Below are 27,612 nucleotides of genomic sequence, written 5' to 3'. Positions count from 1 at the left end.
AATGTAATCCACTGCGTCTTCAGCGGCTCAGATGTCGGGAGTAAATGACGACTGCTATGTTCATTATTACATCCAACAACAGAACACGTCAATCGCTTAGGAGTCATTCTTGTGTACATCTGCTCCGGCGGTGAAACAATGGTGGACTGATGACAGCTCACTCAGGGCGGATCTAAAGCAAGATGCCAGTCCAGTCTGTGCTGAAACGCTACTGTCAATCAAACTATCGTGGGAGGGGCCTGTCTGTGTGACGTCACACAGACAGGCATCTGAGATCGGCTCGATTTGAGAAAGGGGAAAACATTTAACCAGATAAAAAAAAAAAACACTGGGTGGATTTTTATCATTATAGGGTGGTTGTGTACATACACTGCCAACACACATTTCAGTTCAAACAACTTGTAAAAGTGTATGTAGCATCCTATGACCCCTTTAATCAAAACAATTTTGTAAAAAGCTATAATAAATATTTATATAGAGGATTGTACCATAGTTTCTGGCAAAACTTTCTCCCATCTTTCAGCAGATATTTTCCCAAAGCAAAATTCTTTCATCCTTTTTTTTTTTTTTTTAGGTGTCTGGCATAATTTTCTGACCTGTCATATTCCACTTTCTCATGCCTTCCTAGATTATCTGTGAAAAATTATATCAATGTTGAATCTGAAATAAATCGTTAGAGCTTCTCAGCCTGAGTGTGCCTTTGGACTGCTGGGCTCTGAAGAAGACGTATTGATTGTGTCTTTTTGAGTGTCTCCAGCACGTCAGAACGGGGCTCGCTGATCCCCGCGAGACAGGGATTTGGTTTGAGTGAACTGACTGGCGCTTGTCTGTCAGAATGAGTATGAATCAAGCAGCACGCCTCCACCCTCAGGCACAGCATCTCCTGCTATTGGAACAATATCTGTGCCAATAGTCATGTCACGTAAGCTTGTTTTTATATTGACTGAGCTGTGAGGAGAACTGACTCTTGTCTCACCATGCTAGAGCATGTTCAGCCCCACTCAGTCTCGCTTGCACGAATGAATCTGGATAGGTTTTCTTTTATTTTGAAAAGATATAAAACGGCTTGAATTGGATGCAACAAGGTTACACTGAGCATTAAATATCATGCCGTGTGAGTGAGATGTCATTTTTAACGTTCAAATCTTGCATTCCTTACCCATTTCTTCAATTGAGAATACAGAAAAGAACATCTAAATCTTCTTCTGATCATCTGCAACATTATTAATTGCTAATTTGATGTTTTAGCTGATGCTTTTTTACTCAAGCAGTTCCTTAAGTGGTTGGATGTCACTTAATCTAACATTGTAATCATTAACTTAACTCTTTTTTTTTTTTCTGGCTTCTGTGAAATGCAAAAGGAGACATCTGGCAGAATGTCTGAGCTTCTTCTGTCCATACAAGTCAATGTTGGTTTATACTGTCAAGCTTAAAAAATGACAAAAAGCACAATAAAATTAGTCCATACAACTTGGACAAGTCCTCTGAAGTCATTCAGTATCTTTGTATTGGAAACAGACCTGAATATTTAGTTGTTGTTTATAGTGTTATTTTAGTGTTACAATTGTAATATTTATTAATTAAATTAAATTAAATTAAATTCAAGTTTATTTGTATAGCGCTTTTCACGATACAAATCGTTGCAAAGCAACTTTACAGCAAATTAAGTTTCTACAATATTTAGTGGTAGCTTATCAGTGGTGACTGTCAGTTAATGTACATATGGCAGAAATGTACAGAAAAATCAATTAAAGATGTAATCAAACGACGATGAACGATCAGACGAGGAACACAATTAACAGCAATTATTATATGATGCCATCAAACTTATAGCAAAATTTGGTAGTTCTGTATGTTGTTTCATGGATTTTATGGAATTTACGGATCGCAAAGTATTGTTATTCATCTGATCATGTGATCTTAACATCGCTATCACCATGAGGTTAATCTTCTTAATGTTTAAACAAAAAATGAATACACAAACATACAAATACATATGCATACAGGCACTAACATTCAAAAATTAGGGGTTGGTAAGATTTTCTTTTGAAAGAAATTCATACTTTTATTCAGCAAGGAATGCATTAAATTGATAAAAAGTGAAGACCTTTAAAAAAAATAAATCTTTCAAATAAATGCTGCTCTTTTGAACTTTCTATTCATCAAAGAATGCTAAAAAAAAGAATCAAGGATTCCACAAAACATTTAGAAAGCATGACAATTTCAACATTAATAATAATAAGAAATGTTTCCTGAGCAGCAAATCAGCATATTAGAATGATTTCTGAAGGATCATGTGACACTGAAGACTGGAGTAATGATGCTGAAAAGTCAGCTTTGCCATCACAGGATGACAAACACTGGTGCAGCATTGGTGAGCATAAGAGACTTCTTTCATAAACATTAAAAAATCTTACCAATCCCAAACTTTTGGGAAATAAACTTTATCTCTGTCATGTTGTTGAGACAGTCTCTCCCTAACAACTATATTACAATGACCTCTGGCTGCTTTCTACACCCAACATGATTCTTCTCGGTTTCTCTCCTATCACAGTGGGCTGGACGGAGCAGTCTAGTGCGCTCCGAATGTCACTGTGGCAGGAAACTGCAGCAGCAGAGGGAGGGACTGATCAGCAGCATCTCTATCAATGTCATAATTAAGACTTCAGAGGGCAGATGTAAAGAGGAGAGATAATTGACGTAGGATCAAACGTACACTCGCTCACAGATAAATGTCTGTGAGGTCTAGCATTCATTAGTGGCAGAGATCCAAAATAGATAAGCAACACATTTGGAGATAGTGACTGGAGGGCTGGAGGATCAACTTTTGAATATAAGCAGTGCGAGACGAGCCACACATTCAGTTGCCGCTTTTTCTTCTCCTGTTCAAATGGCAAATAACAACACCAAAGCAGCACGTACTATGTATGTAGGTTCCAGACGGATATCTACAGGAATTGAGACACATGCTTTTCCAGTGTCTCGTGGCATGAGCACCACATATGTAATAGTTGTTAGGTTAAAAATAGTCAAACTTTTCAGAAGTAACGCAACAGATTAAATTTCAGTTTTAAAACTGAAAACCTACTGATCAAATACACTAGCATTCAAAACAGTAAGTTTACACAGAAATAGAAAGCTGCATATCTGTTTTCAACATTGATAATAATAAGAAATGTTTCTTGAGCACCAAATCAGCATATTAGAATGATTCTGAAAGGCCATGTGACACTGAAGAAATTCAGCTTTGCCATCACAAGAATAAATTACATCTGATAACATATCAAAATATGTTGATCAAAAAATGCAGTGTTGGTGAGCAAACGTGATGTTTTTCAAAAACAAAAAAAAAAATTGGGTAGTTTATCTGGTTAACATTAGCGTAGACCAGCCTTCAAGTTCATTCAGGTCTTGTCTTCTCAGTAGGGAACCGCTGTCACACTTTGAATAAGATATTGTTTGAAAAGGCAAAATAAAGAATTGATGTTGCAGCTGAAACAATTCTGACAACTGATCTGATATTCCACAAGGACTTATTTAACTGTCAACACTGCCAACATCAGAACTGAGACTGTTAACAAACACTTCCAGTATAATAAAAATAATGTTTCACTCCAAATATTTTAATGCAAGTCATTTACAGCCACATTTCTGGTTATTAAATCTGTCTCTCAAAGCTTGATCCATCCTATTCATTACATAAAAAGGAGCTCTTCAGGCATAGTTCAAAAACCCACATTTACAGTAGTGTAAAAGTAGTGTAACCCATATACACTACTTTTCTCATGGTGACGATGTAAATCTATCTCAAAGACACGTGACTTAAAAAAAAAAACATCTTACATTGGCATTGAATTCACTTCTATTGACAGTGACACCACCTTCTAAGAGAGAGAGAGAGAGAGGAGAAAGAAAAAAAAGACTAAACACAGCATAACGGCAGCACAAATTGGCCGTCTACGCTTAACAAGCTTCTATTTTATGTCTTGTTTATTCCACTCACAGCACAGTGGCAGCAGTTCTGTCATTTTACACACCCTAATAAATAGAAGCATGCTTTTGTAAAGTCAAAGCCTGGGCTGCCGCTACATTGTAAACTGCTGAGGGCTGCCGGGCTCAGCGCCAACTAAGATGCAAAAAGACATGTTTACTGTTAACAGTTGGAGGGAGATGGGTATTTGGTGGGGGGGACATGTGAAGTTGGCTCATGTTGGCTCAGCATTGGATCTAATCCTCCAAGTATCAGCTCTGCATGCCTACAGGATGAGCAGACCACCCTAGGCCAGATGAAATGGAACTGGTACCATAGGGGGTACAGAGTCTGATGAGGTGGCCCTTAAGCTTCTTTCACATGAAGACTTCAATTACATTGGTTCCATACATGTTCCCAACCGGTGGGTCTTGACCTGAAAAAGGGCTTGCAGGTCTTTTCTGAGTGAAGCATGGAGAGCTGGGGAAATATAGGTAAATGATAAAATAATAGAATGCAACCAGTCATATAATAATGCATAATTAAAGGTCTAGTTCACCCAAAAGTGAAATAAATTTCAGCCTAATGTTGTTGTAAACCTGTATGACTTTCTCTCTTCTGTGGAACACTAAAGAACTGTTTTGAGTTTTTTTTTTTTACAGTTTAAATCAGTGGGGAGAAATGTTTTTTGGTACCCAATGTTCTTCAAAATATCTTATTCAAGTTCTACAGAAGAAAAAAAGTGACTAAATAATGACAGAACGTTCATTTTTGGGTGAATTTTGTGTGCTAAACAATTTTGGTACAGTGTTGGATTTGACGTCTGGAGAAGTTGAGACACACTAGTATAGAAGACCTTCTGCAAGCTTCTATTCTCAGTTTATGAATCTAAAGGCATATGTATTTATCCATAATATCAGGCTGGAGAAAGCTGGGGGACTGATTATGTAAGCAGCTCGATGGAGTTTTATTGGTGATCTGAATAACATTCAACTCGCATTGATCAATGGGGTCAATATAGTCGTACCAGACAGACGAGGTACGTCTGATCTCAAAAAGTAAATAAATACAGATGGTGAAACGAATGGAAACCTTTTCATATGTGTTTGCTGCATTTCTTTTAAATCATAAAGAAAACCGAATACCAAGATGGCTCTGAAGGTCCTACAATGCATTATTTACACGCACCACATTGTTTTTTTTTTAAATTGGTTGCATTGGTTGTACTCTAGGGACATATTGCCTGGATTCACTGATCGACTGAACTGGTTATCCACTGCTCTTCCAGAGGGTCTTCTATCCACCTCCATGTGTGCCTTTGTAGTTCAGAGCCCTCAAACCCTCTAAAACTTTAAAAACTCCCCTCTTGGGAAGCTTTCAATGAGGGACCTTGTCCAAGGCCTAGCACTCTACTGTTAGAAGGGGAGGTCTGTAAGAAGACATATTTACTTTAAAACATCAAACATTTTGCCTGCCTGATTTACACAAGTCTGCTACTATGGCATTTTCTTCCTAGGATGTGTTCCTGTGCTTGCCACCTTTCCTTAAGGCAAGAAGCAAGTCAGGGTGTCAGGGCTAGCACTTTAGGTTGCAATTTAGTGAGCTACAGAGAATTAATGGTAAAGGAAGAAAAAAATCTCAAAATATCTTGCTTCTCTTACATGACTGCAATGACAAGGTTGGTATTCACTAGCCTTTCATCCATCCATTCCTGACTGTTTTGACACTGGTTATGTTCAGACTCTCCATACTCTATACTGCATACTAGGAATGTACCTGAAGCTAAATACATTATTTGGAAAGTAATGAATTATGACTTCCAAATATTAGAAAATATAATGGTTATACTGATTATAAAACAAACAATGATAAAGTAGTATATATATATATATATATATATATATGAACTATTTTCAACCTTTAACAGAACACTTTATACAATTAAGGTTATAACTTTTCCCTCATAATGACACTTACTGCCGAAATAATTAAACAAAATAAAATAAAATTACAAAATAAGAACGATTAAGTAGTATTTTTAAGGAGCATAACTAAAATGAATGCAGAGGTGATTCTGTAAATTGTGACTAATGTGTGAATTTTATGGTGTGATTTTAAGTTCAAATCAGATGGCCATTTTCCCACATTTCTTTTTTCAGCTTTATTTTACATAAATGTCATAATAAAAAAGAAGAAATAATTTCATAAATTACACAAGGTATTTTTGCAATATATTGTATGTAAATAAAAAGGAAAACACATTTTTATATAAATATACAGATCATTGTCATTACAACAGCTCTATCTATCTATCTATCCGTCCGTCCGTCCGTCTGTCTTCACTGCACACCCCAATGCCTACTATATAAATATAGCATATCAAACAGTATGCAGCACGCAACATGACTAAAGCAAAATGTGGAGAACCAAGAAAACTGAAGGAATTTTCAAATAGGTCACATGAGAATAAGCCAAATGTCTAAGGACCGCCGTGAGCTGCTCTTGACTAATGGCAAAACAAGGACAAAGTCATCCATCTATGTTTATAGATTTTTAACTGAAATCCCCATTACAGGTTATCTCGAGTGAATTAAGAAAAGCCATTTAGCAGAAAACCATCCCAGCCCAAGGATAATATTCAGATCCTGACATTACTCATTACCCTGCAAGGACACAGAAGTGAAAGTTGGAAGTCTGGACAGAGTCACCTCTTAACCATGTGCTCACAATTGTAATTTCACAAGAAAAATTATTTCCACCACATCTGGCTGAGCTGATTATGAGAACTATGACAGAAACTAAACGCAGGCTATGTATGTCAAATGGAATGCTTGATCATCTAAAATCAACTAAAAATATATATATTTCACAATCTTTAAAGTATGAGAGTTTATGAGAGTTCATGAGAGAATATGAATGAGATGAATTTTGAATTTGATATTTTCGATAAATCAACCTCTCTGAACAATTCAGTTCACAAAAGAAGTTACTCCTAATTCGGACTAATCCAGTTTGAATCATTATTTTGGCTTAGATCTTTTCAATGAATCAAGTGATTCAGTTCACAAAACAAGCATAAATCATTCTTAAATCATACTAATATGGTAATTCACTAATTCAAGTCACTTACTCAATGATTCGATTTTTTTTTCACAGTATACACACTATGAGTGCATGCTAGTTTTTGTAATAAATTATGAAAAGCCATGTTCATAAAATGACATGCCAACATTTACACCACTAAGTGTTCTCCCTCTTTGCTATTTCCAAAAAACTAGCAGCAAAAGCTGAGCCTTCAGATTCCCTACACAGTTAACTCACCATTATTACTCATAAATCTGCATAAACAAACTTAACTATTTATTGATGATGAGTGCAGGATGGGATTAGCATTACTCATGGAGACAGGGCAGTCCCTGGATGTTCTATGTTGATCTGGACTGGACATTAATCACTGTCGAACAAGGTTCTGTCTGTCGATGTGTTTGAGATGGACCTTTGTGCCCTGACTGAGAGCTACTTCTTATCACTATAGAAACAGCAACCAACCACAATACATATAGGCTAGGCTAGACTAGAAAAGAAGTTCTTAGTGCTAAATGTATGAGTATAGACTATACAATGGACAAAGTTGGAGGCCAATGTTACAGCACAAATATAAGTGTAGTCTTGTAGGTATGAACTTAATATAAGTCTATTTCTGTTAGAAGCATCTGTGATACGCTTAAACACTTCTTGACTCAAGAAAAGGTCAAATATGACTCACTTTTCCCACGGCTATGGAAACCTAGTCTGATCTTCTTTTTTCCCTCAAGGGGGCAATTTATAGACCTTTAAGGGGTGTAAGACAAATTGGATCAACGTCTGGAAGAAAGGCAAGGCCCCAAGAAGAAGATCACTTTAGGTCAGAGAGATAAGAGGCTCGATCCACGGCATGAATCTTGAATGCACCTGATAAGTGACTCTGGTGGCTTTTTCCATTCTAAGGCCTTTTGTTCATCCACCTTGCTGTATTCAAAAGTGACTGAAAGCAAAGGGCAATTAATATCTCATTTTACAGCCAGAGTTTACATGGTGTGTCATTCTGGATCTGAAAGGCATTCCATTCAAATCTACATTTTGGAAATGTGCCGGGCTTTTGTGCCCTTTTCGAATTACCTATCAAAATTCAATATCAGAGTTCATACACTTCTGAAAATGACTTTCAGCCAGAGGTTGAAAGAAAGAATTGTCAAACTAAATAATAACCCGTTCTTTTATTCAGCCGAGGTGAATGAAATTGATTTCTCTGTTTCTTTTAGAGGTTGTGATAAAAATCAGGTGTGCAAACACATCCAGTGATTCTCAGCGGACTGTCAGTGACAATGAGAGGAAAGCACTGAAATTATAATTTACCCTATGATTTAACTTTAAAACACCCCAATTTATTTCATCAAAACCATTTAGCAAAATGTTTTTCTGTAACAATATTTCTAGACTAAATTTTTGAACCAAACGACCAGATCCACTAAATGAATTGGACCTCGAATGCTTAAATATGAGACATTCTAGGAGAACATTCTATTATCACCTGATTTTAAACAGTGATGTAGCATTTTGTCACACTACTTGGAAAAAACACCCTGTTACTGGAAAAGTTACACTATTTCAAAAACACTTGAACTACGGTGAATCTGTTTGAAATGTATTTAAGCTAGTAACAACAGTATTTTATTTACATTAATGCTGGACCATCCTCCATATGGAAGCAAATTTTTGCTTGAGAGTGAATAAAAGTTAAGCTGACTTTTGACATCTCAGTCATGACTTTATAACTCACAATGTAATTTTATGTCTTATTTTAAACTTTATCACTGTTACCAGCTTTATTTTTCACTCAGAGTTGGAAATATCTTCCTATCTATGGGGTAACACAGATCATTTGACTGCAAATTGCTCATTCACCTTTCTCCAACAGAAATAAATGAGTGGTATTATAACTAAACCATTTTACCTTGTGAAAAAGATATAGGACAGAACATGAACATTTTAGGGGAGATAGCAAAGTGCCTCAGACCTGGGGTATTAAATCACTAGAATGGGGACAATGTTCCCACCGTGCTCCACAAAAGCACTAACACCCATCTCCCATAGTTGTGCAGGGTCACCCATTGCACTGAATGGGCCCCCTTTCTCCAGCTTTTGGGGGCTTCACCAACAACACCATCAATGGGTATAGTGTTCCTCCCCCACAATAGGCAAATCAACTGTGGGAGCATTTTGGTCTCTACCCTTTTCCCTGTCTCCTCATTGAAGCCTCCTTCGACCAAACAATGCCAAAGAAAAGATGCATGCCTTCACGTTCGCTTACATACAACTGCATCCCTCCCTTGACAGCGGGGCGGAGAAAACCAGCTTTACTAATATTAAAATGACAATCCACCATTCACTATGACAAATGACAAACAAATAACTCGAGTTCTCAAACTGGAAGCATTTGCATGTGTTCCTCCCCCACAATAGGCAAATCAACTGTGGGAGCATTTTGGTCTCTACCCTTTTCCCTGTCTCCTCATTGAAGCCTCCTTCGACCAAACAATGCCAAAGAAAAGATGCATGCCTTCACGTTCGCTTACATGCAACTGCATCCCTCCCTTGACAGCGGGGCGGAGAAAACCAGCTTTACTAATATTAAAATGACAATCCACCGTTCACTATGACAAACGACAAACAAATAACTCGAGTTCTCAAACTGGAAGCATTTGCATCTAGACATATTTTCTGTTTATTAAAGACATTTCGCCACTCGTCTCTCTGGCTTCGGGAGCTGACGGGAACTCTTGAGAGAAAACTTCAGCCTGCTAAGGGACACGATTTGTCGATTGCGAAAAAGGTGGGATTAAGGAAGTATAGCGTTCGTTTAATTAGAACCCACAAGAGTGAGCAATGCGTCTCACTTGATTTGTGTAGAAACATCTCCATGACAACATAGGGCATAATTGTCGGTTCCAAGGCTTAATTGTTTGTTGTATTTCAGCTGCCGTCTGTCTGAAAGACATTCGGCAAAAAAAATCAAGAAACACGTTGACAAGATAAGACTCCAGACAAATTGAGCGCCTTCAATCACATCAAGTATTAATTAGGGCTGCAGACAGTACTACAGACCGAGTAGCACCCAGCCATCCATCCACACCAGGTTTCTGACATTCAGAAGGGTTGCGCTACGGTCAGTTGCACATTTGAAAACAATATGTAGCCACGTATTATCAAAAATGAACAGACCAAGACGATAATCCATCAGCATGATTTGTTTTTCCATTGAGCTCCAGTTGAACTGTTTGGGGAATACATTTAATTCAACAAACCCCACCATCCCTACCCCCTTGACAAACAAAAGATAGCAGGGCTTTCCTACAATATTCTTGAGAAGCAGCCAAAGGCCACCAAACTCGTTCTGTTCCACCCCTTGATAGCAAGAATAATAATGAAGCGATTCAAGAAAAACAACAATTCACACCAATCAGGGGATCAAAATAGAGAACAACACAAAAACCTTTATTCCCTTTCAAAGACTGCCTGGGAACGCCATAAGCTAAGTTTCCTCTTTCAGAACCAACGGCACCACAGGTTCAGGATGTGTCGCATTTCTGCCAGACAAGCCACAGGGGCTAAACTATGATAATTCTTTGAATAGTCAAGTTAATTATGGCTCTGACTCTCTCTTTCATTTTCTCTCTCTAAAGGCCACCAAACTCGTTCTGTTCCACCCCTTGATAGCAAGAATAATAATGAAGCGATTCAAGAAAAACAACAATTCACACCAATCAGGGGATCAAAATAGAGAACAACACAAAAACCTTTATTCCCTTTCAAAGACTGCCTGGGAACGCCATAAGCTAAGTTTCCTCTTTCAGAACCAACGGCACCACAGGTTCAGGATGTGTCGCATTTCCGCCAGACAAGCCACTGGGGCTAAACTATGATAATTCTTTGAATAGTCAAGTTAATTATGGCTCTGACTCTCTCTTTTTTTTTGTGGTGTGAGACATTTTTATGGAATGGCAGACAGAAAACCCTATTACCTAATACTATATCTGATATCAGCGTGTCACTTAATGACAGTCATTGTAAACAGCAAAAAAGAATATGACTGTGGTCTACTCAAATTCTTTAATTAGCCAACAGAGTGTCTTTGAGGTGCTTTCTGCCTGGCAATCATTTTGCACATATGTGGGAAGCAGAGATCTGAGAGCATAGCATTTAAAGTAAATCATTCAAGTTTAATGCACTATTGATCTTCATAAGCACTTGCTAGTTCGCCATGTGAGAATGCATCATAGTACCTCTGTAGTTTTGAAAACAGTCGGGAAAATACTATTAATAATAACAATAATCACAATGATTTTGCTCAAAATCAAGAGAACGCCAGCTTTTACACAGGGTTTATATTTATATTGAAAACTGGTAAAACCTTAAGAAGCTTCTTTCAAAAGCTAAAACAGAGACATGGCAGACACAGGCATGGTGGTTACCAGGTTGGGAAGATCAAGTAAAGCACAGGCCGCAATTGCAAAACTTGAAAGCTTGTGGAGGCTTGTTATCAATGCAAGAAAAAGGAAATGTGCCTTGAGGAGATCTAATATTCAAAATGAAGAAGTGCTGATAGAGAAAATGCTTCTTCAGACATTAATGAATGTTTAAAACTGTATTATGAGCATGAAGAATCTGCTGACAGCTTTTCAGAGGGAATTATTGGGAATTTATGACTTTACACCTCTATGGTTCTGTCATCATTCACTCTCATAACATACAGAAGCTGTGTGACTTTAATACTTCTGCAGAACACAAAAGATATCATAAAAAATGTTGGTAACCGTTTTGCTGACCATCAACTTCCATTGCATGGTAAAACATATGGAGACATCATCTTCTTGTATGCTCCACAGTAAAGAGAATGCCTTACAATTTTGGAAGGAAATGAGGGTGAGCAAAAAATGACACAATTTTCAAGTTCAGACACCTCACTAACCCCAAAACAAGACAGAAGTACACTTAACACTGACACTCTATTCCATGCAGTCATATCTACTGCCAGTCAGATCAAGTTCTTTCCCATTAAACTTTTATCCATACTGTCCCCTCTCAAATGATGACTCCACATCAGAAATAATTCACATGGCACATCTTACGTATGCATCGCTAAAACTTTGATAAGGGCTGCTTCCCAAGTGCTAAAATTATTTATGCTGATATCAAATGCAAATGATCAGATTTCCTTGCATTTTCAGGCCTCGTTTCTATGGATGTCACTCACTAACCGACGTCCAGATGAGGCTACTACTTAATCACTTACAAACTGACAAGAGATCTCATAAGATCATTACACATGAAAACCTACTTTACATATGAAAAGACGAGGCCCAATGCACTACGAAAACATATGAATCAACTGACACATGTGGTAGTGGTGGGGGGGGGGCTATATGAATATTAATACTCATACACAAAAGCCTTTAGTGGGCCGGTAAACAAACAGCCTCTTTGGTTAAGAGAGACGTTCAGAAGCTGCCTCAGGCACACGTAGACACACACAATAGCGCCAGACTTCCTTCATCATATGAGTAATTACAATCTACTGTGGAGTGTCAGACCTCTGAGAGTGAGTCATACTATAAGGACCCCCTTGAGGTTTTCTCTTGAAATTGACATAGTCTGAACCTATAGAAATCCTGATCAAGAACCCAAGAAGCAAGCATCATTAATAAACAATTGAGATGCATTTTCCAAGAGACATCCATATCAACATTGCAGTGAGGGGTGTTTGGGTAGGAATAAGTGGACAGACGGTGCTTGACTAGAATGAGTAAGCTTGGGTAAATATATCTCCAAATCCCCCTGAGGATAGTCAAGCTAAACATACTAAACCAGACCTAATTTATTCTCACTTTAAATGAAAGACAATGGGGTCTCAAGCAGTGTTGGGGAAAGTTACTTTTAAAAGTAATGCATTACAATATTGCGTTACTCCATAAAAAAGTAACTAATTACTTTACTTAGTTACTTTTTATGGAAAGTAATGCGCTACGTTACTTTTGCGTTACTTTTTAAATCTGGACAGGGCTTGCTTGTTTGTTTTTAAAATAAAAAAGTTCGATTTTTGGCAAATATAAAAGCCTTTTCACACCAAAAGTGAAATGAATAAGCCGCAGGCTGAAGGAAATGTAAATTTTCGTCCGTACAGTAGAATGCAGAAGAAGAAATTTCAACACACTTCAGCAATAAAAAAAAAGACACACAAATGTTTGTCTAGAGTAATTTGTGATTATTAGTACGGTTGAACTGGATCATCGAAGGTCAGAAGCAAAGACATTGGTTAATAGTTTTTTTTTTTTGTGAGTGAGATTAATTAATGCATATTCATATTTATTTTAGAACTACAGTAACATCTTCTGATTTCTCTCAACATGGGGACAGGAGAGCTGTCAATCAATAAATTGGGAAAAAAAAAGTAACTTGCGTTACTTATTTGAAAAAGTAACTCAGATATTCTCTTGTAAATTAAAAAGTAATGCGTTACTTTACTAGTTACTTGGGAAAAGTAATCTGATTACGTAACTCACGTTACTTGTAATGCTTTACCCCCAACACTGGTCTCAATGTTTAACAATGGAGAAATATCATAGGATTTGTTCACTCTCTACCACTATCAAGGATGAAACTGGGTCTATGAATTTTTAAAAAAGGATTTCAAAACAAGCCACACTCGTTCCCAAGAGGAAACGTTTTTTTTTTCTTTGAGAATACTATACCTGGATCCATAATGATTTTCCTTTCAATCCCCTTCATTTTCCAAACTAATGTGCTGATCAGACTTACATCAAACCTTGATGTTGTCCTGGGAGAGCATGTGAGCTTGCACATCTTGATATATAAAAGCTCTTTGATTTTAGCTTAAAGGAACATCAAATGCATCTATCATTTATCCCTACTTACACAACAATGTGAAATCTAAAGCACTGGAACAGATTTGGACCGCTCAATCGTTTGCTTCTCATTAAATTACAGCGTTTTAAAGTTGTTTTTATAACGCTAGGGTGAACCAAAAGACCTTGACTAGTTGCTTCATCCTATGTTTGATAGCTCCGCAGGAAGGTAGTTTCCAAGATATAGCGCCCCTGATTTAGATTGTTTCAAGCCAACAGGTGATTTTCCTTCTCTAGCATCGGCGTTTGTGTGCTATCAGCCATCTCTTATGAGAGTGTAGCCTACTTTGGTTCAAGACTCGACAATGCCCCCTACCGTTTTTGACCAGCGCTGCAATCTATGTTCTGTACACCTGCTCCGGTTCGCGAAGATAACTTGAACATCATGTACAAAACCAAATTCAGTCATTTCAGTTCAAACGACAGTGAAAAGAAAAGTGGAGTTAAAATTAAGTCAAATTTTTAAGGGTTTTATCACAGAGAGAAATTCAATTTGAGCCACTTAGCGAAGCTAACAAAGCCGAAGCACAGATTTGAGCTCACTATAAAAATGCGCGAGGCTGAAAATGGAGAAGTTAAAACTGCCAAGAAATATGTCTTGCGGATATGACCCACAATAATAAGTTCAACGCCCACCAACATGTCCTAAAAATCAATAAACTGTCATTAGATGTGATACTATGTAGCCTACATATTCACATTGCTGACCATATAGCCTATTGGTCTTACCTCTTTTTATTGTAGACTACCTGCATTGGCGCCTTTGTTTTGTGTTGTAAAGCGAGCTTAAGTTATAGAAAGGCGCTATATAAAAGAAACTTTATTGTTGTTGTTTTTACTGTAGCCTATGTGCCTATGAAAAAATATAAGCTGTATTAAAATGTCTTGTTTACCTTTCTGAATAACATCACCATTGCCCATCATTCACATAGCTATAGGCTATGACAGGTGACTGACAGTAGCTATCCTTCAGTCACAAACATAGCGACTCAAGATTGTTAAATAGCCTAAATAAATAATACATACATAAATAAATAAATAAATACCGGTTACGCTTTTCAAATAACAAATAAAATAGCCTACGAATAGCTTTTCTGTTAAGGCTTATAAAGTTGCGCGAAAACATAGCGATATAGCCTAGGCTACTGTAGGTGTAGCTGAGAGATGTTAAATATTTCCCTCTATCTCTTCTGAGAATCTTATTTGCAAATCCTGTGCGAAAGTAGGTTATTCTCGATGAAAAGTAAAAATATGTCCTTCAAATGCCAAACGATGATAAAGTGTTTTACTGGGAGCCTGAGCGTTTCAATTCCAAAGCAAAATTCCTCGGATCCTGAACAGAACGTGAGCAGCGAGTAAATTCCGTGTCAGGATAAAGGTATACTGTACTGAATACTGTTTATATAGAACATTTTCCTTTCTTTAATAAAACTGAGAGAAGAGGACCGTTTAAAAACATGACATTCCCAATAAGGGTTTTGTTATCACCATAAAGAGAGAAAATGTGCCCATAAACCAGGTTTTATTAGAAAACCAGAAGTCTTTAATAATTATAAAAAGCAACTAAATTACTAAAATTGCTACTTGTTCACGCAAACCCACTAGCAAATATTTATTACAAACATTCTTTGAAATCGGACAATTCTTTGTATTTCTAATGAAAATTAAAAAAAATGAAATTATATATTTATTTTCTTCCCAGATAAAAAAACAAATCTCAGAGATTCGCTAAAATGTTGATAGTCAGTAGCATATAATCTGGCCGCAGAACTCTGGACGGCAGAAGTTCAGAAAGTACTTCACAGTATCATCCTACTCCAAGAACATTCGAGGCGGTTTCTATAAATAACTACATTTAAAGGCAAGGTAATAATATCTGAGAGAGTGTTTTTACCTTCTGATGTCCTTTCTCTGGAGTAAACTCTACCGTACGTAAAACGCAACGCATAAACCGCAATCTCCGCTTTGCGTAGGTCTCCTGTGCAGTATCCCTTTTCTGTGAATGACTTCCACCGATCGACCTGCAGCTGCTTTACTGCGCTGTGCTGGAAAGAGGAGACTACTACAGAAGGGCAGCTGCAATTCAAACAAATGGGGGTGCAAACTCTGTTACGAAGCTCCACCTCACATGTTTGGCACAGTGGTTGCATTAGCCCTTAAAGCTCTCCTTTTACAGTCTAAATGCATTTCTGTAATAGAAACGTTTCTATTAACCTGTTTCAAATGATCAATAAGACATTGTCTTTTGGGATTCATCAACACCCCTGTATCATGCCTGGATAGTCTGTCCCTAGAATCAGTGAGGTACCATGGCAATTAATTAACTGTTTGGATCTCACAATGTTGCCAAAAGTGGCAATGTGTCATATAACCATGTTTTGGTTTTGGTGTGGCACAATCAATAAACTCACACAATGTACCACTGTACAACTGTACAATGGTGTACCATGATACTCAAGACGTACCATTGTACCATGTTATATGGGAATGGCATGATACTATATGTGTCATGGTACTGAACAATTACCATATTCACACTATTTTCATTGGCTTTTACAAAGCATTTCAAAGAATTATCAAAGAATGCTCAAAAACACATGGGTTTACAATGGTACCAAATACATGGTATTATCTTGGGGCATCCTTTTTAGTAAAGAAATTGGACATACTGTAGTTAGAAGCACCGTCAGAAATTAAGTCACTGAAAATGACAGAAAACCCCCAAATATTTAAAATATGGGGCAAATAATTGATCCAATTAATGTATTTGACATAAATAGACAGTGTGTTTTTATATGATTAGGAAAAATGCACCCACATTTAGGTAAAAAGTATGACAGAAAATCATTTCAAGATGGCAAATAGCCTATTGTCCCTTAAAATTTTATAAATTAAAAATTATAAATTTTTGCTAAGGAGCAAACTAAAGGGCATTCCAGACAGTTTAGATACAGATTATCGAGTTTATAAAGAGTTACAGTATGAATGAAATAAGTAATATCTAATTATTCTAATAATGTGACTACTCAATGTTTATTAAATATGTCTAAAGAAGGTGAATATCATTTTTGGCCTATAGCCAGCATATATATATATTTTTTAAGATTTATAGATTTAACTTAATAAAACTAATAATAATAAAAAAATAGATAGGCCTATATAAACATTCACATTTCAACTGTCCAACAATATTAACTTAAAGTGTATGTTTTATAAATAAATAAAAACTTAAAACTTTTGGCTTGACCCTTGAAAGTTGTTTTTCTTTTTGAAAACTGTGACAGTGCATACTGTGGATTTACTGCAAGTTGCAATATGCATTAAGCAGCTGGGGGAAGACAGTTGTGTGGTGGTACCACTGTCACATCCAGGTGGTGGCACTACAGTGTGTCTGACACATAAGCACGAACATTGCAAATATGATATAATAATTGGTACTGTAGGCCTATTATTAAGTGCCTTCCTTAAGTAATGAGGCATGAAAACATGAGAAAATACTTATTAATATGGTCTACATAATGAAATAGCAACACTGAGGGACTAACTTTGAACTGTTTGAAAAATAAAGTAGTCAAATATGAAATAAAAATGTATAAAACTGATACTTCTGACTGTCAGTTCTAATTAGGCTGCTGATAAATTGCTTTACTTGGCAACCACTGACTGCAGTTATAGTAAATGATATTACTTGGCAAAAGAATGGTTTATTCTGATTGTTATTGAGCTGTTCATCAATTTTAAGTTTTTTTTTTTTTTTTTTTTGCCAGTGGTTGAAGAGCATTTACATTTGTGTCCCTAGTTTTTCCTACACCATTTAACATTAAGAACATTTATAAAATCTGCTATGGGTTCAATAAGGTCACACGGGTTATAGTGAGTTTTATAGGCTAGTGTGTGTGTGTGTACAGTGGGTACGGAAAGTATTCAGACCCCCTTAAATTTTTCACTCTTTGTTATATTGCAGCCATTTGCTAAAATCATTTAAGTTAATTTTTTTTCCTCATTAATGTACACACAGCACCCCATATTGACAGAAAAACACAGAATTGTTGACATTTTTGCAGATATATTAAAAAAGAAAAACTGAAATATAACATGGTCCTAAGTATTCAGACCCTCTGCTCAGTATTTAGTAGAAGCACCCATTTGATCTAATACAGCCATGAGTCTTTTTGATGCAACAAGTTTTTCACACCTGTACTTTCCGTACCCACTGTATATATATATATATATATATTAAAATAATTGTATAATTTTATGAAATTTCTATATGGTTGAAGAGCATTTACATTTGTGTCCCTAGTTTTTCCTACACCATTTAACATTAAGAACATTTATAAAATCTGCTATGGGTTCAATAAGGTCACACGGGTTATAGTGAGTTTTATAGGCTAGTGTGTGTGTGTGTATATATATATATATTAAAATAATTGTATAATTTTATGAAATTTCTATACATTTTAAATAATTGTGCTTTTATTTTCTTTCACAAGTATATGGCAGCTAAATAAATGATCAGATCTTTTCTTCTTCTTGTTGTTTTATGGTCAGGCCATTTGCTTGCAAAGCCAGAAATGCTTTATATTTTATACAATAAACACATCAAAATACAATAACTTTCAGTTTGACTGAGGCTCATTCAATTCAATAGACTGAGCTGGAAAATAATTTTGAAACCATCCTCTAACTCAATTAATTCATTCATTGAACACCTCACCTCATTAATCCAAAATAGGCTAATTGCTTTCAGTTTTGAAGCCTGCGTTCAAGGACCATTTGATAGAATGTTATTTCGCCGTATCTGCATGGCTGATAATAATTTACATGAGCTAAAGTCATACACATTTGAACAAAACACAAGTAGCCTTACGGCTCCCTCAACAAACTACAATTCCGAAAAAACTACATTTCCTAAGAAGCACTGCGTTCTCCAGGGATTTGGAGGAAAATGGATTGCGCTTGCGTAGCCAGACGTGGCAGCGGCATCATGGCTTCTTGGAACCGATACGGGAGTCGTAGGAGACTGATCGAAATGTTCTTATTCCTGTCATTGGTGAGTCTTTATAAGGAATCTAATGGATCGATATAATCAATAATGTTAATTGCGCATATCGGACAGATGTTTTCTGTCTGACGTAAGACGAAAGCGAAAGGAAAAGGGAATGATCTTCTGTCCCTCTTGCAGCAGTAGCTCAAAGTTGACAGCAGAAGAGAGAGAGACACTCAGACCAATCCGTTTCATTCATCAGTTCTCGTGTCTTGTTTTTGGTGCTTATACACATCCAGCTTTGTGCTTCACATGCGTGAACATCTTATGCTCACCATGCAACTATCTAATGTCAAAACGGATTCACTAATGTTGGTGATAGAAAATGTATTTTGTATGCTTTGATATCATGTTAGAGATGTTCTTGAATTATTTTAAAGGTCTTATTTAGGTCAATGATGTAATGAGATGCTCATTCATTTTGTCCAGATCTATAATGCTATTCAAAAATACGTGAAAATACATTCAATTCGTGCACACCATGCACCTGTTCTATGATGAACGAGTAGTCAATTTCTTAATTAAAAGTCATTTAGATCTTTTTGAAGAGCTTAAAGTTGAAAAAAATGTAATGTTTAGGTGATGTGTGACTTTCTGAAACTCGTTTACAAAAATATATATTTTTAAAAAAGTATTGGTCAAGAAAAAATATTCAGCATAATTTTTTTTTTTCAAAAACAGTAAGTAGTGAAGTGATTTTGTTATAAAATATTATTATTATTGTACTATTAATATTTGAAAGTTTTGTCCATCTGATTAAAAATGTAGTGTAACCAACCTGCAGGAAGCCGTTTTGTTCTCTGTGACAAGAAAATCATAAAACATAAAATACCTTCTAGGCCCTCCATGACTGTGTCTATTAGTTTTTAACTTTAGAAACAAAAATTCAGATGTTTGACCTTTTGATTACATCCAATGAAGAAAATCTTAGGAAACTTGTTGATATCCATGTATCAATTTCTTTTTCCTTGACAAATGTTTGCAAACTTTATTGAAAATAATCTGTACTCTCGTGTATTATTATTATTTTTTACTTGGTTACATCAAGTAACCATCACACTTAACACTTATAGAATCATTAAATAAAAAGTATTATTTAAAATAATATGAGCGTTTTTCAAATTATGTCAACATGAATACAAACTTGTGTTTTAAATTGCATTTTTACAAAATATGACATATGAAGGCATGTGAAACCAACCGTTATTTCTACTTCTCTATCATGATTATATTTTATCTTTATCTTACAGTTTGTGTTAGGGCGTGGTTTATATTTACAGTAGCAATGTAATTTAACGTTGATCAGGACTGTTTTTCTTCTCTGTCTTCCTTGTTCTCCTCCTAATGAACATGATAGAAATGAGCTTGTAATGTTTGGAACTAATTAACCCACATTTGGTTCAGTTTAAGTGCATCAACCCTGTTCCACAACTGATTTGTGAATCAATGTGGGCCGTGTCCTCAACACCGAACGCTAATAGCCGCTCTGCCACGTCAGTCAACTCTCATTACCCAGGAGCTTTCCTGTCTCACATCCTGTTTTGCGCCTGCCACCGCAAACAAAGGTACTCTCCTGAACTGATGGGACTTTGTGGTGGTTGGGTGGGGGATGAGAAACCGCTCTCTGCTATCTGTGCTTCCCTCCAGCCCTCCCGCTTGTCAGAACAATTTATAAAATCTCTTAATCTTGATTACAGGCACCCCACAGCCCATCCCACACTGCTTGGTCCAGCAGGATGCTGTGGAGACGGCTAGCTGTACAGTAAACTATTGCGACTCAGTGTGTGAGAACGTTTGACTCATAGATCGACCGTTTCAGTTGTGGAGTCATTTCCTTCTGTTTGTGAATTACCTACGTCAGCTATGCAGAGCTGAAGCCCCCCGTCTTGTTTGGCTCAGCAGGAAGACGGCGTGTGTTTGAGGAATGGTATGGTTTATGCTGAATCAGTGAGACCCAAAAAGCGAAAATTAGATTTTTTTTATTAAGCAGATTTGCGATGCCGGTTGCGCAGTGCATGCTTGATGACAGCTTCCACTGCTGATTAAGCAAGATGTTTTTGCGTTGATGTATGGCAGATCATTTTTTGTTTAAGTGTTTCCCATGCTGTGCAAAACATGTCAGCAAGGTCCACTGCTGAACCGCTGGTGTTCTTGAGAGGAAGATTAATAGCAGGAGCGCTGGTATCCATAAACTACAGTCAAGTACAACATACTGGACATAATTAGATCGTTGAGGAATTATATGCTGTGCTATACTAGAGATTTGCAAACATTTTGTGCAGTTTTCTTTATTTTTTTGGAAAGGAAGAATTGGAAATGGACAGTAATGGTCTTTGGTTGTTAAAGGAATAGTTTGACCCAAAATTAGAATTTTGTCATTGATAAATTTCTCGTTTGTGTTAGGAAGAATGTCTGAGCTTCTGTCTTTCCTACAGGTGAAGTAGATAGTGATTTGTAAGGATTCAGAAAATTGTCATCCATTGCTCACCCCCAAGTTCTTCCAAACCTGTATGAACGTCTTTCTTGTGCTGAACACAAAAGAAGATATTTTCAAGAATGTGGGTAACCAAACATTTGATGGTCCCCACTGACTTCCATAGTGCCCACCCCCCCCCCATACTATGGAAGTCATTGGGGACCATTGAGGATGAGTAAACGATGACATAATTTTAATTTTTGCATGAACTATCCCTTTAAGCTAAAGTACATAAATTAGTCTATTTAATTTGGGTACTTTATTCTGGTATTCTGAATCTATATGTGTGATTGCAGTTGGTCATGAGATTTGAGAGTAAATAGATTCTCTGTAAATGAGATACATTTTGGTCTGTTCATCACAAAAAAAACTATTGTATGCCTTCAGAAGACATAAGGATTATTTTATTGTTGGTTTGAGGTTGTTGTTGTTTTTTTTTGAGAGAGAGAGAGAGAGAAAATAGTACATTCAGTTGCAAAGGACACTGTCAATTGATCAAAAGTGACAGTGAAAACTTTACAAAAGACAGTAAATATACATTACCAAAAATGTATATTTCAAATAAATGCCGTTCTTTTAAACTTGCCACTGAATCCTGAAAAAATGTATTACGGTATCATATTAAGCAGTACTGTTTCAACACTGGTAATAATATATGTTTCTTGATCACTATATCAGCATATTAGAGTGATTTCTAAATGATCATGTGACACTAAACTCGAGTAATGGCTGCTGAAAATATAGTTTTGTGTAAATAATTCCATACCAGAGAATGTTTCACATTTTCCCACAAAATCAGTACATAAAATGGGGGGGGGGGATCTTGATACGAATGCAAACATGGGAGATAAAATGTTTTTTATTGAGTTTAATGTACTACTATATACTTTAACCTGCTATTAGCCTTGTCAGTTTTTATTACTTTATTTTTAGCACTTTGGAGATTATGATTTTTATTTGAAAAAAAAAAATCACAGTTCTGTTCTGTAATTTTCGGAATACTTTTTGGGTTAAGAGATTAGTTTTGAAAGAAACTGAAAACCATGTTTCTATTTTCAGAATTACATTTTTCTGCATGCTGCTGATATCTGTCATATGTGTCTGTTGAAGATTTGTTTATTCCCAAGTTAATGATTTGCAGACCATCCCTGTTGAGTTGAGTCCATAAGGAGCTCTTTCAAACACAGCAACCAAGAGATTCAGCTAGGAATATGCAAAAAGATGTGTTCCTCCATCACCCCATTCCTTCCCTGCATGTTCTTTTCACTCCCCTGAGCCGTAGATGCTCATCAGATGAAATAGTGGTGCACAGCATGTGTTTTTTCCAACCTGTTCTGTTCACTTCACATTGATCGACGTGACGCGATCAGGCCTGTCTCTCAAAGCTGTTCAGTGGATGATAATAACAATCACCGTCTTGTGAAAGGACTGGTGTTGTTAGGATAATGCCCACTTCGAACACCACTGCTAAGGGAAGGCCAAATGAAAGTCTTTGTAACAGGTACAGGACATGATGATTGCCAGACAGTAATGGGCCCGCTCTATTGGTCGACTGTCAGGTTTGGACAGAGCGTTTGAAGAATAGGTGGTACACCAAATAGGGATAGAAACCTGATGGGACTAGATGTAGAACACTGACTCTTTTGTCTCTGAATGGAGTTGAATGCTGCAGTTGTCTGTGTGCCGAAACTGTAGTGTTAAAGATGGGTAGTTTGAGAAACAATCAGATTTTTACTATGTGCAGACTTTTTGCAATGCAAATGCTGCCGAGATATGGTTTAAAGGAGACATATTATATACGCATGACAATCGCAGCTTCTGTCGAATCGCGATCTCGATTCCATTTCGATTTATCGTGCAGCCCTATTACCTATTCATATAAATATTTTTCTGTGGCAGTGGAATTATTTTATTATTATAATTTTTTTCTAATCTCTGTCTCCTATGAAATGCCTCCTGTCACAAAAGCATGAAGACACATTCATTTCTTTTCCTATGTTTTCTTTTTGATGGCTTAATTGAAGCAATATTCTATATGTACTGCCACAATAAGTGCTGGAGAAACTGAAGTTGGTCAAAACACGCAATTTGCAACGTCATTTACGAGTGTCATACTACAATTCAGAACTCAGTTTTATTTATTTACATGCCAAAGTCTATTTTACTGTCATTTGGTACTTAGCAAGTGTTAAAGGTGAAGTATTTAATTTCTGTACCACTAAACGGAATTGTGAGAAAAATGCTTTCAAAATCGAGTTTCAAGCGTCTGCCGTTGTTTAAACAAACAGGTAGTCCCAGGCCAAACTCAAACCATTGATTGAGCTAATGTTGTTACATCTGGAACAATCAGGCTCCTCAAACATATTACAATTCCATTTCGTGCCACTAGTGGTGCAGAAAATTATCTTCTTTACCTTTAATTTTGAACTCTGCCTGTATGAGGTTTCCAGCTAAGGTCTGGGATATGATAATGCTAGACTAACAGAGACGTTTTGTTTATTTAACATTTGTCCAGATGTAATGGTGTTGCTCAACAGAGTGTGCAGTGATAAATTCAGTCAGGCCACTGGCCCTCGTCTCTCTGTAGAGAATGTGCGGTGTGATTTTTAACGAGGGAGAGTATGATGCTTGTCTTGGTTTGTCATGTAGAAAGATGAAGGTTGTCAGTGGCTAAGGCACCTGTGTTTCTCACCAGCCCTTCCTTGTGACGCTCCAATGATGATGGCAATCAATCTTTACAGACTTGTGCACACACACAACAGATGTACAGCTACGCTCTGGTTTTTGTATTGTGTTTTATAAGGTTTTTGCCACTTTTTAGGGAGAGGAGGGAGAATGAGGTCCTCTTACACTGTTAGTAAAAGGTTATTTACACTCATTATTTGGTTCTTAAAATGAAATTGCTTAGGTTTAATTGATGCACCTTTCAGAAATGCCACCTTTGCATATTGAATGAGCACTGCGCTAAAATAGAGTGCTGCAGGGTTGACATATTTCTGTAGTCCAAAACCCTGGAAATGAGTTAGCACTTCCGGATTGATCGTCCTGAAGTCAGTAGGGTTTTTGGGATTTTTTTTTTGGTAACATGGCTGAAATTACTGTAGGTTTGTGGTTAAAACAAGCTCAGGGTATTTTCACATTTTATTCTGTGACATAATATCAGTAATGCCCCAGTTGTGAATGTTTTAAAGCTTTTACTTGTCTTTAAAAAGGCTGTCAGAGACATTCAGTGTCATCATGGCAAACAGATTATGTACAGTCTATGCACCACACATACTGTTAAAATCAGACTGAAATGATCAGTGGATGTGTTTAAAATGAAATTCACTTGCTCATTTCTAATGCCAAGAAACTTTGGGAAGAAATGCAGAGGAGAAGATGATAAATTCAGATGTCTGTGCACTGCAGCTTAGTCTCTTTTTGGCATGAGGAGGAAGTTTTGAGTTCTGAAAGTTATCGTGTTTTCAATGTACGTCAAGCTCTTATCTCAAAAGTTCAAGGTTAATTTGGTTTCCTCATGATAAAACCACTTTAGTTCACCACCATTAGTGAGATGTGGGTTTGATTAGGTCACATGTGGGAAAATTGTATTTACAATCATAAAAATTAAGAAAATGTAACTTGTGTATTGCTATCTTTAAAGTCCTCATGAAATCAAAATTAAAGTTTTTTGGGTGTTAGTATCAATATGTTAGTCTTAAGGTTATCTATAAGGCAGTGTGCTCCAAAACAGTGACAAAATTTGCATTTAGAAGATATAAGCATTCAAAGCTTTCAGTTCGTCACTTCCGCCAAAGCGGCTCTACGATTTTTTTGACGTCACATCGTACTTCAGCTTCTCATCAAACTTTCTGTCCAATCAAATGCTCTCTAGAATCCGAAGCGCCCGCCCCCTACACTATAAAATAGACGCTGAAGCCGCGGCTGAAATCGGTTACTTGTCCACAGAATTAGTATTTTCTGTTCAGTGAATGGCACGTAGTGCACTATATAGGGGACAGGGAACGATTCAAACAGTGTAAATATGCTTTCCATTGAGGAAAAAAAGAAGTCTGGTTTCGCGCTGTGTCACGCTAACCATCGCACCGCACACACACTCTGCTCCGGTCCAGAGACACGACAGCACGGAGCGGATCACATGCGCGAGTCGGCTGCAGACCACAAAATGTATCGGAGCTATTTTAATTCTACACAGAATGCTATATTTTATAGCAATGTGGATGAGATTGTGGCTGGCATACCCTGTCAAATGCGGCTTTACGGAGCTCAACGGCTCTGAACGGCTCTAGCCGAAGCTGTGATATAAACGAACGCTATTGGCTATTTTAAAAAGGGGCGGGGCTGCTTGATATGTCCCGCCCTGTCTTCCTGTTTCAGTTAAAATGACGTCAACACATAGAGTAACGCTGCATGTTTCTAAGCATTTCAGGGGACCTTTAAAAGTTTCTCTTCAATATCTGGTTTGTTGAAATGGAAACTCTACAGACATTCTCAAAGACTGTCGATCAGCTATTAAAAAACATCCCGACAGACCAAATGAGTTTTCTTTCAACATGTCATTTTGTAAATAACATTTGATCTATCTTGTCCACTAGCGGTTGAGCATTAATTTCTGCTCATTGTGGTAGTGTCTTTTCACTTCAGGCATGTGGCATAGGGAGATGATAAGGACGTGTGATAGGCTGGGTCACTGTCTGAGTTTGTGACATGGTCTGTCTGATCTTGTCATTTTCCTCTTCTTTAGATGACAGCACCTTTATCTGTTGTCGCTTTATCGGCTCAGCGCCATCCGAACTCAGAATCGCATGCCTCTGCTGGGAAGACTGATGGAGAGTGTGGCAGAGAGAGCATGCTCTCCCACCACAGGGCAACACATAAGTCTCACATCAGAGCACAATATTAGAAGCTATTTCAGGGCACTTTTGTGAGAAACTTTATTTTATTTAATTTTTATTTTATTATTTTTTTATTTCAGGGCACTTTTGTGAGAAACTATATTTTATTTAATATTTTATTTTATTTTGTTTTATTTTATATTTGAAGGTCTTATTTTGGAATTTATGTAGTGCAGTTCCTATTGTGTGGCCAACCGCTATTCGCTTAACTCTTTTCCAGTTGTTTGCAATCGGTAAAGAGTGATATATGGATATATTGATGTGATGTAACTGCTTTATGGTATACTGGCTCTTGTTTGTCGTTTCTCCTCTGTCATCATGGTTTGACACATTGTCGTCATTTTTGCACAAATGCCACAATTATATTGGCGTGCAGTTGGGGATATTGTTTTGAATCGCCTGTGGTGTTTGGCCTTGACAGTGAAAAACGATGATCTCTGTCTGTCTCACCTCCTCAGGTTGCAGTGTCATCCGCCCTGCAGGCAGCGAAGGTGTCTCCGCTCATAGAGAAAGTCAGTGATCACAAGGATTTCAAGAAACTTCTGAGGACCAGAACTAATGTGCTTGTCTTGTATACCAAGTCAGGTCAGTCACCACTGTTGTTTTTCAAATGCATTAAAAGTATTACAGCTTTAGCAGCCAAAAAATGCCAAGATGTCTTAGTATGCAACTGCCAATAAATGTGTTTTAGTGATCCCTAAGGTCAAAAGGTATGTTTTTACGTTACCTACAAAAGTCTGTGCTATTTAACCGAATGTGTTATTACTCAGGTTGCTACAGGGATCAACAGTAAAGATGGTCCACTGCCTTGTAATTGCAAAAAAATGACCTGCAATTTTTCTTGAAAGCATTTTGTGAAGTAGAAGAAAAAAGAAAACAAAAAACATAACTTGTATCATTTATTCAGAGATCGCCATGAAAATAGCCTTGATGCTGGCATGGCGTTAAAAAGTGAATAAATAAACAACAAAAAACATAAGCAATATTATAGAAAATACACTAACAAAAAAAAAAAACACTACCTTTCAAAAGTTGTAAGGAAAAAACTTATACACTATAGTGTATAAATACACTAGAATAAATACATGCATTTTTTAAGATTTGGGGTCAGTTTTTTTAGGTAATACTTTTTTGAATAAATAAATTTTGAACAAAATATGTATGTATGCATGTATATATATATATGCAAGGATGCATTCAATTCAAAACTGACAGTATAGACATTTATAATATTACAAAAGAATATGTTGTCAAAATGTCAA

General features: G+C 36.8%; 2 protein-coding genes across 2 annotated transcripts in view; one reads left to right on the top strand and one right to left on the bottom strand.

The window, feature by feature from the left end:
• LOC107722872 (semaphorin-5B) overlaps window positions 1-15,953 on the bottom strand; it is a 142,856-nt gene extending 126,903 nt beyond the window's left edge. Inside the window, exon 1 of the mRNA XM_016531366.1 lies at window positions 15,827-15,953. The gene's annotated coding sequence lies outside the window, so the exon portion shown is untranslated. The remainder of the gene's footprint in view (window positions 1-15,826) is intronic.
• Window positions 15,954-18,881: 2,928 nt separating this feature from the next.
• Window positions 18,882-27,612, top strand: part of LOC107722874 (protein disulfide-isomerase A5) — a 52,140-nt gene continuing 43,409 nt past the window's right edge. The window contains exons 1-2 of the mRNA XM_016531371.1: window positions 18,882-18,985; window positions 26,809-26,935. Coding sequence (XP_016386857.1) covers window positions 18,920-18,985; window positions 26,809-26,935 — 193 coding nt within the window. The 5' untranslated portion in view covers window positions 18,882-18,919. The remainder of the gene's footprint in view (window positions 18,986-26,808; window positions 26,936-27,612) is intronic.

The sequence above is a fragment of the Sinocyclocheilus rhinocerous genome, unplaced genomic scaffold, assembly GCF_001515625.1.
Source record: "Sinocyclocheilus rhinocerous isolate Xijiao unplaced genomic scaffold, SAMN03320098_v1.1 scaffold2529, whole genome shotgun sequence".
NCBI lineage: Eukaryota > Metazoa > Chordata > Actinopteri > Cypriniformes > Cyprinidae > Sinocyclocheilus > Sinocyclocheilus rhinocerous.
This window is presented reverse-complemented; position numbering and strand designations above follow the sequence as displayed.